Source organism: Podarcis melisellensis (assembly GCF_964234715.1).
Source record: "Podarcis melisellensis genome assembly, chromosome: 5".
In the NCBI taxonomy this organism is placed as follows: domain Eukaryota; kingdom Metazoa; phylum Chordata; class Lepidosauria; order Squamata; family Lacertidae; genus Podarcis; species Podarcis melisellensis.
This window is the reverse complement of record NC_138537.1, coordinates 54,132,481-54,150,962: the sequence shown is the minus strand read 5'-3', so window position 1 is coordinate 54,150,962 and position 18,482 is coordinate 54,132,481. Positions and strand designations below refer to the sequence as shown.

Sequence of the window (18,482 nt, the reverse complement as noted above, 5' to 3'; positions counted from 1 at the left end):
TGCAGTGAGTAAGCCATGCCTTTTAGGGTTTTCACTTGGCTTTCTTTTTAAACTCATACTGTGGCCAAAGGTCTTTGCCTAGCAACAGAAACAAGCAGCCCTACACAGCGAACCACTGTGGCTAACTGGTATATTAGAAAAAAAGTTTTTATTAAGCTCATTTGTCCTTGATTTATTTTATCTTATGTAAATTGTCCTGAGTGCTGCAGCTTAATAAAGCTCATTTTTGGGCTACTAATTGCAGCAGGCTCAGACGATCATATGCTGCTACTACCCCCTGCTGGGTGCCACATCTTCCTCATGTACCAAGCAAGAAATCAGAGTGTGCGGAGGCGGAGCACTCTCTCTTTATCACATGCATTTGTTCTTAAATCGGAGTTTGCTAAACAGCATTCACAGTCACTGCCTGCGCATTTCTTCTGCTCAAAAAAAAAACACTCAGACTGAACTGGACAGGGGAAAGACTGTGCTGGTGTTTTCCCGCAAGTCCACTCGCGGAAATTTCTTTGGTTCATTTCACTGAGCACGCGTTTCTTCGAAGGCACTCGCGTGCACCTGCTTTTATGCACAACCAGGCAGACCCCGAGGAATCAGCTGATCGGGCTCTCGGCTTTAACTTCACCCAGCCAGCTCCTCCCACTGCATGCATTGGCAACAGTCGAAAGGCCTCAGGGGATAGGAAAAACTGCATCCCCCAAAAGAGCAGTTTCTTCCTCCTTACATGAGATATGTTTCAGAATTTTGTTGACTGATTTTGTTCCCAAAAAGTTGCTTGGTTGTTTTTTTAAGGCACTGTATAGATTGAAAACACTTCCCTGGATTTTGTGCTGCTACCTTAACTGTGTTTCTGGAATCAAATGATGATTATTATAAAGGAGGGTACAGAAGTGATAGCTTATACAGTGGTGCCCCGCAAGACGAATGCCTCGCAAGACGAAAAACCCGCAAGACGAAAGGGTTTTTCGGTTTTTGCGACGCTTCGCTAAACGATTTTCCCTATGGGCTTGCATCGCAAGACGAAAGCCCATAGGGAAATCTCGGGGACCTTTTTTTAAATGCTGGCGGTGGGGAGCAAAGCCTTTTCCCCCCCTCCGGACTTCAGAAGAGGTCCAGGAAGGCCGGCGGGGGCGAAAGGCTTTGCTCCCCACCGCCAGCATTTTAAAAGCGGTCCGGGATAGCAGGGAAGCGCTTCCCGCTATCCCGGACGGCTTTTGAAGGCAGGCAGGGGGGGCAAAGACTTTTGCCCCCCGCCCGCCTTGGGAAGAGGTCCTGGACCTCTTCCGAAGGCGGGCGGGGGGCAAAAGTCTTTGCCCCCCCTGCCTGCCTAACCGGGGGCTTTTAAATCGCCCCGGGACTGTCCGGGGCGATTTAAAAGCCCCCGGACGGCTTTTGAAGCCTCCCCCCGCCGCCCGGCATCAGGGCAGGAACGCCTCCCCCCGCCGCCCGGCTTCGGGGCGGGAAAGCCTCCCCCCGCCGCCCGGCATCGGAACGATGTCCCGAAGCCCGGCGGCGGGGCGGGAAAGCCTGGGCGCGCTGGCAACTCTCCGCAAGGAGCGCTCCCGCTGCTTGCGGAGGGGTCCACGAAGCCTGTCCTGGACCTCTTCTGAAGGCAGGCAGGGGGCAAAAGTCTTTGTCCCCCCTGCCTGCCTTCCCAGGGGCTTTTAAATCGCCCCGGACAGCGGAGAAGTCCTCCGCTGTCCCGGGCGATTTTAAAATGCCGCCCGCCAGAAGAGGTCGGGGGAAGGCGGTTTCCATAGGAACGCATTAATTGATTTTCAATGCATTCCTATGGAAAACCGTGCATCGCAAGACGAAAAACTCGCAAGACGAAGAGACTTGCGGAACGAATTAATTTCGTCTTGCGAGGCACCACTGTACATCTTTTAACTCGGGATCAATGAATCATTTCATTTGTATATTACCTTTCCAAAGTTAAAACCATGCTCAAGGCAGCCTGCAACATATATATTAAAAAATCACATAATTACAAACATAACAAAACTAAAAGTAGTCATAAATGAAAGATCAAAAGTACACAACCACATTGAACGACGAAGCAGCATCAGCGGCTGAGCTACGCTTCGCGATTTGATTCGGACCCCTCGGCTTTCCGTCGCTCTTTCCGGCTCACCTCGAGTATCCTAGAGATAGAGAAGTATAGAGCCGATTAACATCTTTCTCTTTCCTTTTGCCGGAAGTCGAGCGAGGCGCTCTACCCGTTCGTGTATCTAGGGCGTCCGGAGTCTGCCACGCCCCCTTTCTCCTTCCCCGAGCGGTTCAAGCGAGAGCGGGAGGGCAGAGCCGCTCTCACTCGAGAGGCGCGCGGGGCAGAGCGCGCAGCTACCATGTCCGGCTCCGGCAGCGACCGCGGCGACGCACCTCGGCGCTCCCGAAGCCAGCAGCTCGGCTCCCCCGACGGCGGCACTCCTCGACGCCGGGCGCGAGCGGGCGACGGGGATGGCGGCGGGCGAGGCAGCGAAGAAGAGGACGGGGCGGCCGGAGGAGCAGCGGGAGCCGAGGGCGCCTTGCCGGGGCCGTCGGACAGCGACGGGGCGGACGAAGCGACGCGGCGGCTGCTCCGCCAGCAGTACCGGGAGCTCATCTCCTCCGTGCAGCGTAGGTGCGGGGCGGGAGAGGGGAGCCGATCTGCAGGCGCTGGGCTCCCCTCGACGGTCCCGGGGGTCGTCCCCCCTCCGCGCCCTAGGGAAAGGTTGACTGGGGTGACTGGTAAAGACTGGTAGAGAAGTGGGGTGGGGGGCTGGCTGGTCTTGTACCCACATAAGGGAAGGAGCCCATATGCCCCCCCCCAAAAAAGGGTCCAGCTCTCTCTTCTCACAACGGTCCGCCAGAAGGCGTGGGAGAGTTGGCCGCCCCTGCAGGGACCCGATCCCCCCTCTTCGCACTTTCACTTTCTCCCTTCTGTGTCATGAGTTGGAATAGCAATATGTACTGTACTCCCCGTCGGCTATGGGGAAAGTTGTTTTTTTGTGCTTCATTGATGCATGGCTTTTGTGTCGTGGCTCGCAACGGAAAGGGTGCAAAACGCATCTCTTCCGTTGCTGCGGGTAGTACGAAGGAGAAACCAAAAATGTTCAGAAAGTTTGCATATCCTCGAGTGTGCTTTGGAACGGCATACCCCACTTGGGACAAAATAGTGATATGTGAATCCCCCTGTTTATTTTCAAACTCACGGCTTTTATTATTTCTTTATTCTTTCTTCATAAAATAGCACCAATTAAAAGCATATTTTCTTACAACGCACTGGCAGCTTTTCTCATGCTCTTCTTTAGAAATTCTCATGAAACCCTAATCCTAAGTGTTATGGCCTCTCAATATTATTTTAATGCCTGCGCTAGCAAGTATAGAGAATGATGCTTCTTCAGTTACCTGGTTTCCAACCTGCGTATGCTTGTTCTAAATGTAGGTGCTGTTAGGTTGATGATTCTAGAGCTGTTGCTGTGGTTAGAACATGCATAAAGTTAAACAAGCTGTAAGTCAAGAGGTACGATTCAGAGCTGTAACTGACTTGCATTCATATTTACTTGAGAGGTATATTTTGGATTATGTGTTTTTATTTTGTTTTTGTTTTCCTTTAAAAGCCCATTACTTATGCTTGATTTTTATTCTAGAGAATCGTGAAATGATGCTGAGCACCAGAAATGATAAACTCACAGAGGCTTTGGAAGATGCGAATAGACTATTTACAGGAGGTAAGATGGTGGTAGCCCACAATAGATACTTATATTTACTTCTCTCGCCTCCCCACCCACTTTACATTTGGAAATGGTGCTTGAAATAAAAAAGTGCTTGAAATAAAAAGTAACTAATATTTTGTCTTGTGTCAAATAGAACTGAACTTAATTTTTATTTTTTTAAAATGAAGTCAACGTCCTTAGAGGAGAGACACTAAGCAATCTTTTCAAGGATGCTGGCTCTAGCTTTCTGCATTCCTTAGATAACAGCAGGAATAGGAGTGTGAAGGCCTGGGAAAAAGTGGGGGCAGAGGAGGGTAGCTGTTCTTTTCTGTTTTCAAGGCCTTTGAAGTTTCTCATTTCTCTGAAACATTATCTTTCTGGCTCTTTGGTTCTGTGCCTGTTGATAGAGTACGACTGATACATGTACAAATAATTGTACTCTAACTAGATGTCTTCAGGGGCTCCCTTCCTACTGACTTGGAAAACTGTAACCATTCTTGAATTGGAATATTAGGTTGATTTAGGAACAATTACATGGTAGCTTCCATTGCCTAGCATCCTCTTGTTGCTTCATATATCAACGCCAATTTTATTCACCGTATTTTTTGCTCTATAAGACTCACTTTTTCCCTCCTAAAAAGTAAGGGGAAATGTGTGTGCGTCTTATGGAGCGAATGCCGACTGCGCAGCGATCCCTCTTGCTGTTCTGGCTTCTGAGATTCAGAAAATTTTTTTTTTCTTGTTTTTCTCCTCCAAAAATTAGGTGCGTCTTGTGGTCTGGTGCGAAAAATACGGTATATACCATCTTCCCATAGTTGGTGCGCAAGACAGTTTATATGAAAAATAACATACGAAGCAGCTTAAATGGCATTATCAGCACCACGCTCTATCCAAGGTTGCCGGTTCAATCCCCCGTATGGGAGAGCTGCATATTCCTGCATTGCAGGGGGTTGGACTAGATCAGGCTTCTCCAAACTCAGTCCTCCAGATGTTTTGGGACTACAACTCCCATCATTCCTAGCTAACAGGACCAGTGGTCAGGGATGATGGGAACTGTAGTCCCAAAACATCTGGAGGGCTGAGTTTGGGGGTGCCTGGACTAGATGATCCTTGGGGTCCTTTCCAACTCTACTGTTCTATGATTCTATGAATATAAATACAAACATGAACAGCAAAAACAATCCACAGAATCTAAAACAATGCAATAAATTCATAGCACAATAATATTCAGTATACCTATCAATATACAGTGGTACCTCTACTTATGGATGCAATCCGTTCCGGGGTGCCGTTTGCACCCTGAAAAGTGCTGCTTCTGTGCGTGCGTGTGATGCAATAGAGCGCTCATGCGCAAAGCGTGCAGTATACACTTCTGGGTTTGCCGCATTCGCAACCCGAAAATCCGCAACATGAACCTAACCCAACCAGAGGTATGACTACTGAAAATTAGCACTCCGTCTAATAATTTATCAAAATATAACTACAATAAATCAATCAGTGCATAACAGCGTGGTCCTAAACTAATTAGGCCTTGGAAGCTGGAGTCCATCACAGCCCCCCATACCAAGTGACGTTGGTCTAAGTGGGACAGTAGGTCTTTTAGGGTTTGCACCCAAATTATCTCTAGGCACCTTCAGCAGACTCTTTGCAGGTGGTCATTAAGAACCCACTCTTCCAAACCATCTTAGAAGCAGAAATGTATTTGATGCTGCCACAAGGAATTGCAATTTTCTGTTCTAGTAGATCTCATTGAATGCTTGAGGGCCTGAAATCTTGGCCCCTTAGAAAAGTGGGTGGTAATTAAAATCAAATTGTTCTTATTTTTCAGTTGTCTCTGGCAGTAACAAAATGTATTTCTTTCATAACAGTGTCCCGGGCAAGGGAGGCTGCTTTGGATGCTCAGTTCCTAGTTTTGGCATCAAATCTAGGAAAGGAAAAGGCAAGCCAGTTGCACTCGGAGATGACAGTGTTTGATCCATCTGAGTTTGCTGAAGATTTAGTAAGTTTGGAGTGATCAGTTTTGAAGTAATATAAAGTGCTATGTTTAAGAGTTATTAAATAGGAGTTGGGTCCATAAATCATCACCACCACTATTTTTTCCTGGTTACCTACTGCTCATTAACAAAATTATTTCTAGTATAGATGTGAAAGCAAATAACTTTATTGTTGCAAGATAAGCACATTGCTGAGCACTTATATGAAGGTCCCAAATATACAAAGGTCCCAAATCCTGTAGTATGAAATGCAAGATTCACATAGCTGGGTAGGACATACTCTGGGTTCAGAGGTAATGCAAAATCATGGGCTGTTTTGCTAAACCATGGAGTTTTTTTAAGTTTGTGAACAAAGACTGTTCACAAGCTGTGGCTTGTTTGGGACCAACAGACTGGGTTCTGAAACTGGTTTGTAATACAATTTGTGCTCAGTTCAGTTTAGGGCCATTTATTTGCTCCAAGAATGTGTTACATCATCAAGAACGTGTGAAACTCGAGTTATGAACAGATGAGAGAAATAAGCAAACAAGCAGCTTAAAACCGTAGTGGACAGCTAGAAAGACAAACTCTGGTGTGTTCTTAACTATGGTTAACACAAACCATAGCTGAAAAGAACCTCTGTGCTTAAGTCAAAATATAAATAAAAAAAATTCAGAAGCATAGTTTTGGTTATGTGCAAAGAAAAGCTGACTTCTTAGTTATGCTTAAACTTTCTAAATTATGCATATTTTGCTTGTTTATTTAGTCAGTATTTTTAATTTCTTAGTTATGGAGAGGGCCAAGAAACTATTCAGGGTACTAGAGCTCTTAAAAAAAATTAGAAGCCAGAATGAGAACTGAATAAGAACACCAAGCATTGCCCACAAAGCTTCTGTTACAGGAACGAAAAACATGCTCCTTATTTTTAACATGGCCTTTGGTTGGGGGTAACTAAACTCTGCCCAATACCATATTCTCCAGTCTTGCATTTGTGTGGAATCCTACAACTATCACAGTATTGTGATGATCCAAGTTGCTTGCAGCAGTAAGTTAAAATCTGTGCTATATTTCTAAATTAACTTCTTACATCAGGCAGGTACCAGCGCTGTCACCATTTGTTACTAGGTACCCTTTGTGGTTCAGTAGAGCCAAATAAGGTTATATGTGCCATATTGCCAGGGTATGTAGAAAGGATAAGGGTCTCCCTTGTCTTCGCTAAGCTGATCACATCTGCAGACAGGAAGCTGGTGGGAGCAGTTCCTGGTAGGGAAAAGAACCAGAAAGGGCTCTGCCTCTGTTGACTTGGAGTCACAGGTTGTAATAGCTGGGACATTGCAAATGGTTCACAACATGCTGCAGGTCCAGTGTGTGGCTAGAATTGAATAGCCCTCAGTTTTAATAATAAAACATTGATTTATTTATTTTTGAAGTTTAAGACTGTAAGGTAAGCCTGGCTGAGCCAGACGTAAGGATTTTTCTAATATAGCACTTTGCTAAATTAGTAGCAAGTCTGTAATAAGTTTATGAGCGATACAACTGGGGTTTGACCCTCTATGTGCTTGGAATGGCCTCTGAGCATGAGATTCTATTAGATTAAATAGAATCTCATTTATGTTTCTTTGGTAATTTCCTTCAAAGTTCTGACGTATTTAACTTGCTATTCCGTTCATGTATCTATTTCTAGAAAGTGGATTCATAGTTTTTGGTGACGCACATTTTCGCTACAGATAGGAAATGATACTGCAGTGTGTTTCCTCCACAGTTATCATTTATGGGTTTAAATCGCCTGGAAAGAGAAAATAGCGATAGCGAAGAAGAGCAGGCCGATGGTGGATTTTTGCCTAGTGATGCTTGGACTAAACTAGGTCAAGAAGCAATGAAGTATTTTAAAAGAGCACCCATTTTCCACTGCATGTAAGTTTCTTTGAGGTTTCCTTCAACTTAACTGTGGTATGAGAAGCCTTGCAGCATTTACCCTGTAGAGAAGGGATTGGCAAAAACCCTGTTTGAGTACAAACCTTTGCAGAGTGGCTGTCTGATCACATAGCCAAGTGAACTCAACATTTGGTCCTTTTCTGTCAGTGGCTGCTGCTGATCATCTGGAGATGGAGAGAAACAGCAGCAGAGGCTTTTCACTGTCTTGTCCTTTCTGCCTTGCACCTTGAGGGGGTGTTGCACCAAATGTGGACAGGAAGTTAACCAGGTTGCGCTGGAGAAAAGAGACTGATGGCTTTTGGACTGCAGCTACCTTTATTTTGAACTTTTCAGAATGAGAAGATAAAGTAGTATTTCCTGTTTCTGTGCCCAGCTGCCATGTTGTTGTTTACACACAGCTGTTTTATGAGGCCTTTTCTGTATTCCTTTGACTGGGAAGCATGTGTTCTGCAGAGATATGCTGGTACTCTTGTCTTCACAAACCTGGACGTCAATTTTACCTCTCCACAGGCAACTCAGTGACACTAATTGCAAAATTAATCTCTCCAGATTCACCATCAAATTCTTTCAAAATTTATGTTTCCACACACTTGCTTGCAGGAATCTTGAATTTGAGATTTATATTAGGTCTTTCAAATGTTGCACATTTCATTTAGCTCAGTATTGTTCCTCTAGCTCAGTACCGGCCCACTGATGCCAATGGCTGTCCAAGGTTTTAGACAGGGAACATTCCCAGCCCTACCTGGAGATGCCAGGCACTTTCTACACGCAGAGCCGATGTTCACCACTAAGCTATGGCTCTCCCACCCCTCCAAAAAATCAGGGACTTAACGATATTTTATTTGGTTTAGGTTGGGCACTTTTACTGCTGATCCTCCTGTGGAGAGGCCGCGAGTTGAAAGGCAACGAAAGAAGCCAGGATCAAAAGAAGAAGGAAGGGCAATGCCTGCACAGGTGTGTATATGTAGAATTGTAGAACTGGAAGGGATCCAAGGGTCATCTAGTCCAACCCACTGCAATGCAAGTGTAAGCTACATGGAGCTTAAGGGTGCATGTTTAAGGCTGGAAATAATTAATTGTAGTTCACGGTATAGTGACAAAACAGGACTCAGGCATAAATACATTGTTATTTATTTCTTAAATTTTTGTACTGTTCTTCAAGCATTACAGGGTGGTTTAGAATATAAAAATACAAATATATAACCTAGTAGCTGTCAGTTTGCATTGCTTAGTGCAGAAAGTACTGATTTGATATGTAGAGATCTTTCCTAGAAGCTTCTCTGTGTGAGAGAAGCAGGCAGAAGGGTCAAGATTGTTTGGGTTATACCTTCTGGGAAGCTGGTTTGAACTGGTTCTCTTATCTCTTCCAATTAAGGTCATGCTGACTGTTAATATAGGCCAGAAGGAGACTGGGTTTCTCTTTCTAGCTCTCTTCCTTCTGGTGTGGTGTTCTGTACATAGCATGCTTGGTGTTAAGTTTTAGTCTTGTTATAAGTTTTTATTTTTTTGTAAGTGCTGCAAGTGGATTTTTTGTCGACTCTGCCAGTCTTGAATGTGTTTAGATTTGTGACCATTACACTCATTTGATTCAGCGCAAAGCTCTGCTGGATGAAGTACTATTGCCTCTGATCTATTTTTGGGAACTCTGCTACTTGTTTTAAGGTTTTCCTCCACGTGTATGACAGTAACAAACAAGAAGCACTCCCCCAGTTTAAAAGGCCATAGATTGTTCAATTAGCCTGGAAGAAAAGGAATGTTTTCACCTGCTGCCTAAAATATATAATGAAAGCGCCCAGTGGGCCTTCCTGGGGATGCTGATTGCTGGAGCGGGCTTAGCATCCTTTGAGCTGTGGCAGCCCTGAGACATTTAAGGCTTTATAGGTCAAAACCAGCACTTGGACCCGGAAACTAATTTGGGCCAGCATCGGCACTCTATGCTCAGACCATCTTGCCCCAGTGAGCAAAGTAGCTGCTGAATTCTGCATCAGCTGAAGTTTCCACATATTATGTGTTGCAAGGAACCTAACCTAGAGGTTACCAGAACATAGATGACAAAAGTTAAGCTGCTCCTTTCCAGATAAGGGGCACAGCTGGACCCCCAGCTATAGCTGATGGGAGGCACTACACTCCAAATATTACATATGTAGCCCCCTTTTCTCCAAGAAACCGTAGGTGTATGGATCTTGACCATTTTATCCTCAAAATAACCTTGCCAGATAGGTTAAATTGAGAGGTGGCGACTGGCCCAAAGTCATCCCCATGACTTTCTCGACAGTGTAGGAATTTCAACCTCATCTCCCCAACCACTCTGAAATCACCATAGCCATAAGCAGGCAACTGAGGTACCTTTTGCAAATTTATAACCTGTTCTGAAAGACTGCTTGTCCAGAAGCACAGAACTGTCTTAGTAGAGCAGGGTGTGATGTGAGGTTTTTTCCTACGTTCATATGATGTGCATTCAAGGAAAAAAAATGTATTGTTGAAGTGGAAGGTAGTTTCTAATACAGTGGAACCTCAGGTTGTGAACGTGATCCGTGCGGGAGGCACGGTCGCAACCCGCAGTGCCGAAATCCTGTAACCTGAAGCGTCTGTAACCCGAGGTACCACTGTATTGCAATTTGTAAACAGGCATAAAACTCCTTTAAACCACCACTGAAAACTTGCTCTTCAATTTGGTCTGTTACTGAGCTCTCTGATAGCTCTCTCCCAGGAGTTTTCTTGTACATTAGTAGTATGACTTAAAAGTCATGTCTCAGTTGGCAGAGACATTCTCCCCCCCCCACCCCCACCTTTGGGACAGTAGAATACGGCAGCTTGAGCAAAACTTCTACATACCTAAATGTTTAAGCTACACACTCACACACACTCACTCTCTCTCTATATATTACAGTCGTACCTTGGTTGGCGAACGGAATCCATTCCGGAAGTCCGTTTGACTTCTAAAAACATTCAAAAACAAAGGCGCGCCTTCCGATTGGCTGCAGGAGTTTCCTGCACTCATTCGGAATCTGCAGCGGATGTTCGCGTTCCAAAGAACGTTCACAAACCGGAACACTCACTTGCGGGTTTGCAACGTTTGAGAGCCAAAACGTTCGACACGCAAGGCGTTCAGGATCCAAGGTACGACTGTATATATAGTCTACAATTATCTACTTGTATCTTGTAGATATTGATGTAGATCTTTCATTTGACCTTAGGAGTGCACAAAATAATACAGCTGACTTTAATAAGGGTTACATAATTTTTATTTCCTTGCAAAATATTATGGGGGAACTGGAAGATGCTGATTAAAATGCAGCTGCGTGAATGATAGCTTGTTGTCTTGTTGGGTTCTTTAGTTGAATAAAATGGAAGAATCTCACGAGGAAGCTACAGAAAAAGAAGTAGAGAGGATCTTGGGACTCTTACAAGCCTATCACAGAGAAGATCGTAAGTATAAATAGAACATATTGCGGGGTCCAGTTTTCTGTCTTCTGCCTCCTTTAAGAATAACTGTGGAGGAGGAGGAGAATGCAGCACTTAAACCTTTTCTACTGATGTGTGAAGGTACAGCATTGGAAATTGAAATGTCTGTGTCTATAGCCTTGCTTTTTGTTACCTAATTTCTCAGGTGTTATTTCTGGAAAAGCTTATTCACCTAGTAAATTGCTTTGCCACTGTCAATTTTCAAGTGGTCCATGAGGAAAAATGTTTGGGGACCACTGCTCTCAATCAATGCAGGATCTGCAATGGAAAAGAGCAAATATGAAATTAAAATAGATCTCTCCAGAATTTTAGATGTGCATGAATTGCTACCTAATGAGAGTTTAAAGGAAGCAAGAGAGGAGGTAGATAAGAGGTAGATAATTGTAGCAGTAACGACAAAGCCACATTCTTCTTTCTGTAGCTAATAATCCAATATCCTTCCTTGAGTTTGTGACTGATCCAGATTCTTTTGCACGAACTGTGGAAAACATGTTTCACGTTTCATTCTTAATAAGGGTAAGGAGAAACTTTTTGAAGCTTTATTTTGTCACTAATAAGCTGGTTTTATTTTCATACTTCCATGATTGCCATTGTTGTACTTAATTTTCTTCGAGGCAGAATTGCGAAGAAGCAGAGGGCTTGGAAGTTTCTTTCTCCCAGGGCTGTTAGTTAGCTAATTCTCACCATAGCCATGTATGATTAACAAATAGTTCATATGAACATAACCTGAAATTAGTCTTCCTTAACCTGGCTTGGCATCCTCCAGATATTGTTAGGCTACAACTCCTGCCATTTCTGACCATTGGCTATGCTGGTTGGAGCTGGTAGTCCAAAATAGCAAGAAGGCACCGGCTGGAAAGACTGAGTGAAAACATTGGAGCTTAGTTACCTGTGTTGTGTCATTTATAATCCCAGCTACAGAACACCTCTAACTTTGTCCACGTTGAAAATTTTACACTTTAAAAAGTGGGCCAAGAGAACTCTATGGATCCTCCCCTCTGATGTGCAAACATTTACATAAATTTCTGCATAGTTTCTCTGCTGGTTATAACTGTTTAAACAACTTTTGTAAAACAAAACATTTCCGAAATTTGCTGTGTAAGCCTGGTTTAAATTAAAGTTGTCAAAGTCAATAAAAAAATAAACAAACAGCTTATATTTATGGGTTGCTGACAGTTGCATGCAATGCTTTACTGCAATTTGTGCGTAATTTCTGTGTGGGTGGGGAGGAGCTGCATGCTCCTGATCCCAATATCCTGTTTGATTTGTAATCTTGAACCATGTGTCTGAATCTGCTTTCTCCTGATCATTAATGGGTTTAGAATTCAAAACTTGAAAACCATAGGGAACATGGCCTGATCCTTAAAATCTTTTGAAAAATGGGAAATCCTGGCTTGTTCTCAGTAACCATAGCTCAAACAAATCTATTTTAAAATGGGGAATGAAAAAAGGAATGAGGGTGCGGTGGGGATGACAAATTATTATGAGGCTTCCTGTGGCTCATTCTCGTAGCCGGAAATCATGATTTCTCATTATGTCTGAACTTTGCAGGTGAATGTCAATTTTCAGATTCTTGCATATCAGTTAAGCATATTTGATTCTTGTTAGTAATTAAAGTTGTTTCTCTCCTAGGATGGACTTGCAGGAATAAAGCTGGATCAGGATAAGCTTCCTGTAATAGGCAAGAATAATTTTTAATATTTTATTTTTTTTAAAAACAAACAAACACTAAAGTTAACTAAACTTACATACATGTATACTGTTTTACTTTGGAATATATCTTTTTTTTCTTTTTTAAAAAAAATTAAACAATTTTCAACCTATTTTGATAGAGCCTTTAACGCCTGAAGAAGACAATGACGAGGATGCTCAGGCACGGAAACAAGCAGTCATAACGATGAGTTATGAAGAATGGGAGGTAAATGGAAATGTTAAATAAGTGAAGTAGTCAGAGGAAGAATATTTTTATTGGCCAGAGATACATGTTGGGTAACAATTCTGCAATTGTGGACCTCATATGTTTAACGGATGCTGGGAGAAAAGGCAGAGAGCTTATTGTGAATGTGCTTTTTATATCCACAAGAGGATGAATTGAACTGATAACATTACGATCAAACTCTTTGCTGCAGAATATTGTGAGGAATTTTGAGATTTCACAGCCCATGATTCCACCTGCCAGAAAGACTGGGACATCAGATGGAAACGGAGAGAATGTAAGGTGCCTTTCAGGCCTAAATCTTACCACAGAATCGTTTTATGCTATTTCCAGTGTGATTCTTCCCTTTATGTACAGACTAGAGGCTACGCTGCTTGGTTGCTTTGCTTCCCTTCACTCACCAACCCCATTCCACTTAGACCTCCTCCTGCCTCTTCCGCTCATGCTGCCCTCCTCACCCCAAAACCATTTCAGCCTTTGCATCAGAGTCCGAGGAGGAAGCAAGTGGTAGGCCTTGGCAGAGCAGAATAGTTGCTGTACAGCTGCCTTGTCCTGCCTTCCTCTGTTACTTGCCTGAGCTGCCAGCCTCTGTCTCCCTCCTCCATATCCCTCACATTCTCCCTCTGACACTGCTGAGGTTAAAATGGCATCATTGGTGTGAGGTTGGGCAATGGCGGCAGCAGCAGCAGAGTAAGGTTGTTGCTGGGGGAATTCACCAGCCTGTCTTGATAGTACTTGCACGGTTCTCCTGGGTCACCCACGTACCTGTATTTACTACCGCTTCCCTTCTACTTGCCCTGCAAAGCGGCTGTCGACCAGCAGCTGTCATAATTCTATCGCCACCTATCAGCGGCCAAGCAAACTGCACCATTATGACAGCCTTACTTTTTTATTATATTTGAAGACATAACAAAGCTTACTTTGTAGTGGCTTGTGTTCTATTTATTATGCAGGCATCCTAAGGATCTATAAGAAGACAGTGCTGACCAGTTTCCTGTTTGAAGTTTTGCCAGGAGGATGGCTGAATCCTTTTCTATTTAAGGATCAGATATTTGAATAAGAAAATCTCTGTCTCTCCAGGTGATAATGTATTATATATGTGCTTTAACAGCAAAAGTTTGAAATTGAAGGTCTTCCCTTCTGTATGTCCGTTCTGTAAGTGATGTTTTTACATGTTTCAACTTCATTCCATTGAAGATTTAGAATGGCTCCATCCCAGCTCTTTTTGAGGGATGGTCCCATTGTAATCTGCACAGTGTTAAGTACATGTTAATTGCAAATGAGCCTTTGGTATAAAACAAAGAGATTGGTGTTTGCTTAGCCACATCAGATTCTGAATTCCATCATCTATATATGATGATGGGGAGAAGGGAAAAAGTTTAGAAATAGAAAGCTAAGAAGAGAGCATTACATGTATCTTTCTGCATAAAACCTCCACAGCTGGCTGAATGAGTGCATCAGTGTCTGTTTCCATTGAAACTGCTTCAATAGCAAGTTTTCTGTACATCTCAAAATAGATATACATATGCATTTGCGTTGTGCTCTATGAAGGCTACTTCTGGTGAAGGGAAGAAGGAAGTGGCATGTCCGAGAAACAACTCTGGGGGGGGGGGGCGGGATATCGTTATTTTTCTAATGGCAGAGTTTGCATGTAACGCAAAGCTCAAATTATGGTTTGAACGAGCAAGCATACTGGTGTGCATTCAGAAAATTGTGGCCGCTTTGCTCATCCCCTGATCACATGGCTTGTCATGCTACTTGAAGCTAAGCCATGGTCTGACTTAGCATTATGTGGGAGCCTTGGCTCGTGGTTTGCTTCTCTTCAAGAAAAGCATGAACCAGTAAGCCAAGGATAAGCCTTGGTTACAGCTTGTGGAGTGAAACGAGCATGGTTTTCTAAACTTGTACCAATGTGACTGATAGTTTATAAGCCAAATTATGTCATGCAAACTAAGTCATAGAATGCAATAACATGGAAGTTTGCTTTGAAAATTTTTTTGTATGTTACATAAGCATATTGTAGCGTAACTTAGTTGTCCTTCAGCCTATAGTAGCCTCCCTTCCACATGCATACAACTACGAATATTTGTAGACAAATGTGCCTTAAAGTCTAAAAGAATCAAGAAGATCCATTTGGATTATCGGTTTTGGGGTAACCATGTATTCCTGGAGCTGCCTTGTTTTATGGGCCACAGAACTTGCTGTCTTTTTAAAGAACTAGTTGGTTTCAGCTACATGAAAATCAAAGCAAAGTGATAATTCAAGATTATATGAAAGGGGACTTGGAACAAAATAAAAAGGCATAGATGTAAAACCAAATTGTACTATATATTAGATTTGAATTTATACAATATTTTTCTACAAACTGTGCTGAAAACAGATACAACAGCCATAACAATTCATTCAGAAATAGATTGGCAAGCATTGTTTATAAATTGTACAGTTCAGTTTCCTTATTTTAAGAATATTCAATAAAACCACAAATGCTGTATCTCTTCTAGTTATGTGTCTGTAATTTTTGTAGTTATATCAGTTGCCAACTGGTAACTCTCATGCTGGTGAGGTGATAGTAATGTTAATTGTAACCTAGCTTTAATACCAACATTATAGTAGGTATATAGACCAATGTACCAAGTAGCAACTTGTGTTCGTGAATATGAAAGGATAGTCATCTCTAACCGTTAGCCTGTGGTAGAATTATATAACTTCTGTGGATTTCTCTGTGCAGGAGCTTAGTAAAATTCTTACTTAGTTCGTTGCATGTGTAGTGGGCCAGAGGGAACTTCATATTGGCCTAATATGGGCCCCTCTGTCACCAGCCTCCATAATATGGACTTAATCACTTACGTGCATACATCTAACCCATATCCTGTAGCAGGGTCATATCAATTTATTTCTCATGCCCACCCCACCTGGAAACCTGCAGGACAATTAAGACTGAAATCTAAGGTGAGGTGAAGGAAGCATGGTAAGACTGTCTCATCCTGTGCCCTGCCAGGCTCATGCCTACAGGGCAGAACAGTGCTGCTCTCCTCTAGGCCTTGTTCATGATTCTTATTATTTTTAAATTGCTATTGGTTGTTTGCTTTTACTCCCTTTGACAAATAATCTCCAACCCTGGCATAGTCTCTTTTCCCAACCCCCGGTTTGGAAAACTAGTAGGGAATTGGGAAAGCTCTATTGCTACTGCACTCCTTCATATCAGAACTGTGGGGACATTTCTGTGGCAGCTGGAATAGAGACCTTTGAGTTCAGATTTATGTGGCCTGAGAGAGAAATCAGATGGTGCTTATGGCCCTTGGAATGACATCCTAGGAACTAGAGAACTGAAGGATGAATGTATTTGTTTGAATCTATATCTTTCTGCACTGAAGAAGAGCAGAGTTTGAAGGAACTATCCTTCTAGTGTGATGATGGAAATTAGTACAATATTAAAATACTGTATTGTTTAAACAGCTGCCGTCGTTGCCAGCAAAGGATGGTCTGAAAGCAGAATAAATGCTGATCTGGTCCTTCTTCCATTAAGTGGCAAGTGTCATTGGCTATAGTTGCATAAATGGCTCAACTTTAAGCTTCTAGTTTTCTTTTCACTCTGGTGTAGTGGCAGGAGCCTATAGCAGTCAAAGACTTTCATGTAAGTGATTGGTGTACCAGCATTTCTGCCCAGAAACAAAAGGAAGAAGGCACATGTTCTCTCAGTTTCGTGTGCGGAAAATTAATATAAAAATATTTTTTAAATTTGTAAGAGCAAGCTATTTCTCATTCTGCCCCTTGTCAACATGCACTTCCACATGCTAGTGAGCCCTGGATTTGGGCTAGGAGTGGAGTTTGGGAGAGACAATTTCCTTAAATTGCAGCAAATCTAGCGTTTTGCACACTGACGTCTGGTTACGAGTCCAAAGCGGGTGGCCACCCTTCTTACGCCCTCCAGATGTTGCTGGACTCCCAACTCCCTTTAGCCCCAGCCGGTGTAGCCAGTGGTCAGGGATAATGGGAGAAGGAAGTCCCAGCCACATTTAGAGGGCCACTTGTTGCCCATCCCTGTATTAGCAGTCGGCTGTTGAAAGCTGGGGCTCTGAAAAGGGACATTCCAGTGCAAGCGCGGCTGTTTCCTACCCAGAAAGCAAGAGGCACGTGCTTTGAGGTGGGGAGAGAGCGCTCCTGTTTAGCAGGCGATGGTGCTCCTAGAGCCGCATCCTCCGGAGCTGAAGCTCATTCTTTCGGGTGGGTGGAACAGGTGAAGGGCAAGGGAGGGGGAGAAGCTTGCAAGGTGGAGCAGGTGGCTCAAGGTGCTCCGATCCCACCCCCCTCTGCCAACGAGGCATCGTAGCGCAAGCAGGGACCGGCTGGGCATCATGGACTCCGTCGTGGCCTACGAAGGGACGAGAGAGGGCTACCGGTGCGGCTACTGTCACTCTGCCGGGGGGAAAGCAAGCCACGGTAAGAGCTGGAGGGTGGAAGAATAACTTCAGGAAGGCCCTAACTAAGGCGGGGGGGGGCGGGGAAGGTAGGCGCCGATGTTCCTGCAGAGGAAATCCCCGACTACGTAGCGACGGCTGCCAGCAGCACACCTGTCGCGGGTGCATTTTTCTCTCCGCCGTTTGTTACTTAACGCCCTTCCCTCAGTAAAGATGGCGGAACTGGCACGCCCTGTCCGTTGCTTTTATGGAGCCCCCCGCCTGGGAATACAGTAAATGGCGGCGTTCGTGTTGAGACTTTTCCGGTCCTCGCTGCTGCCGGCCGCCTTCCTCCCGAGAACCAGGCAGTGCCGCGCAGCCCTTGCATTTGCTCCCCCCCCACCCCCGTTAGCAGCCTCCCAGCCGAGGAACACAAGTGAAAACTCGGGATAGGGCAAGGGCTCCTTCGTCCTTCCAGCTTTGAAACAAACCTTCAAGGCTCTTGGCTCCAAAAAAAGTTGGGGGTTTTTTGGACAGAGCTTCGGAGCTTATGAATGGGGAAACGTAGTTGGGCGAGGAGGAAATTAAGAGAAATTAAGCCCGCGAAAAGGAGGCGTTTAGAGCTCTAGCCTAATACCCGTTTGCTCAGAAGTAAGGCTCTTGCAAATGGGTAAACCCCACTGAGCGCACCGTTTAGTCCCGCACAAACAGTGGGATTTACACCAAAATAAACTTGTGCGAAAGTGAAGCTCGGCTGAGCTCAGTGCGACTTGCTTCTGATGAACCTGCATAGTTGTTTTGTCGTCTATATGAATTTCGTGCGACGTTTTAAAATGTCAGAAAGCCGTGAAAACTTGGAAACCTGAGCAATCTAGTCCTCCCTCCTCAGTATGGCGGCAGTCTGCTTAAAAGGGAGTCCCGCTCAGTGGGTAGAGAGGGCTGCAGCTTCAGTAATGTTTATCCTACTGACATAATTTAAAGCAGTAGTTTGCTCATTAATCAGATTGTATGAGGACAGGGGAAAATTGGCTAGGCAATTAGACGGAAGGGAAGGGTATACTTGGCCCCGGAGCAGATGTTG

At 44.1% G+C, this 18,482-nt stretch overlaps 2 protein-coding genes across 4 annotated transcripts in view; both read left to right on the top strand.

The window, feature by feature from the left end:
- Nucleotides 1-2,279: 2,279 nt before the first annotated feature.
- On the top strand, nucleotides 2,280-15,495 carry NSMCE4A (NSE4 homolog A, SMC5-SMC6 complex component). Of its 3 annotated transcripts, XM_081912797.1 has the most exons (11): nucleotides 2,284-2,616; nucleotides 3,630-3,710; nucleotides 5,564-5,694; nucleotides 7,431-7,582; nucleotides 8,455-8,557; nucleotides 10,942-11,032; nucleotides 11,490-11,584; nucleotides 12,701-12,749; nucleotides 12,901-12,986; nucleotides 13,198-13,281; nucleotides 13,958-15,495. In XM_081912797.1, the coding sequence occupies exons 1-11, from the start codon at nucleotides 2,346-2,348 to the stop codon at nucleotides 13,964-13,966; spliced, it is 1,152 nt and encodes a 383-aa protein (XP_081768923.1). In that variant the 5' UTR covers nucleotides 2,284-2,345; the 3' UTR covers nucleotides 13,967-15,495. The 3 variants fall into 3 exon arrangements, with proteins under 3 accessions (XP_081768922.1, XP_081768923.1, XP_081768924.1); XM_081912796.1 differs by lacking the exon at nucleotides 13,958-15,495 and having other exon boundaries at nucleotides 2,280-2,616; nucleotides 13,198-13,951; XM_081912798.1 differs by lacking the exons at nucleotides 2,284-2,616; nucleotides 13,958-15,495 and adding an exon at nucleotides 3,279-3,502 and having other exon boundaries at nucleotides 13,198-13,951.
- A 1,607-nt stretch (nucleotides 15,496-17,102) lies between these two features.
- ATE1 (arginyltransferase 1) overlaps nucleotides 17,103-18,482 on the top strand; it is a 72,122-nt gene continuing 70,742 nt past the window's right edge. Inside the window, exon 1 of the mRNA XM_081912761.1 lies at nucleotides 17,103-17,444. Within this exon, the coding sequence (XP_081768887.1) occupies nucleotides 17,360-17,444 (85 nt within the window). The 5' untranslated portion in view covers nucleotides 17,103-17,359. The remainder of the gene's footprint in view (nucleotides 17,445-18,482) is intronic.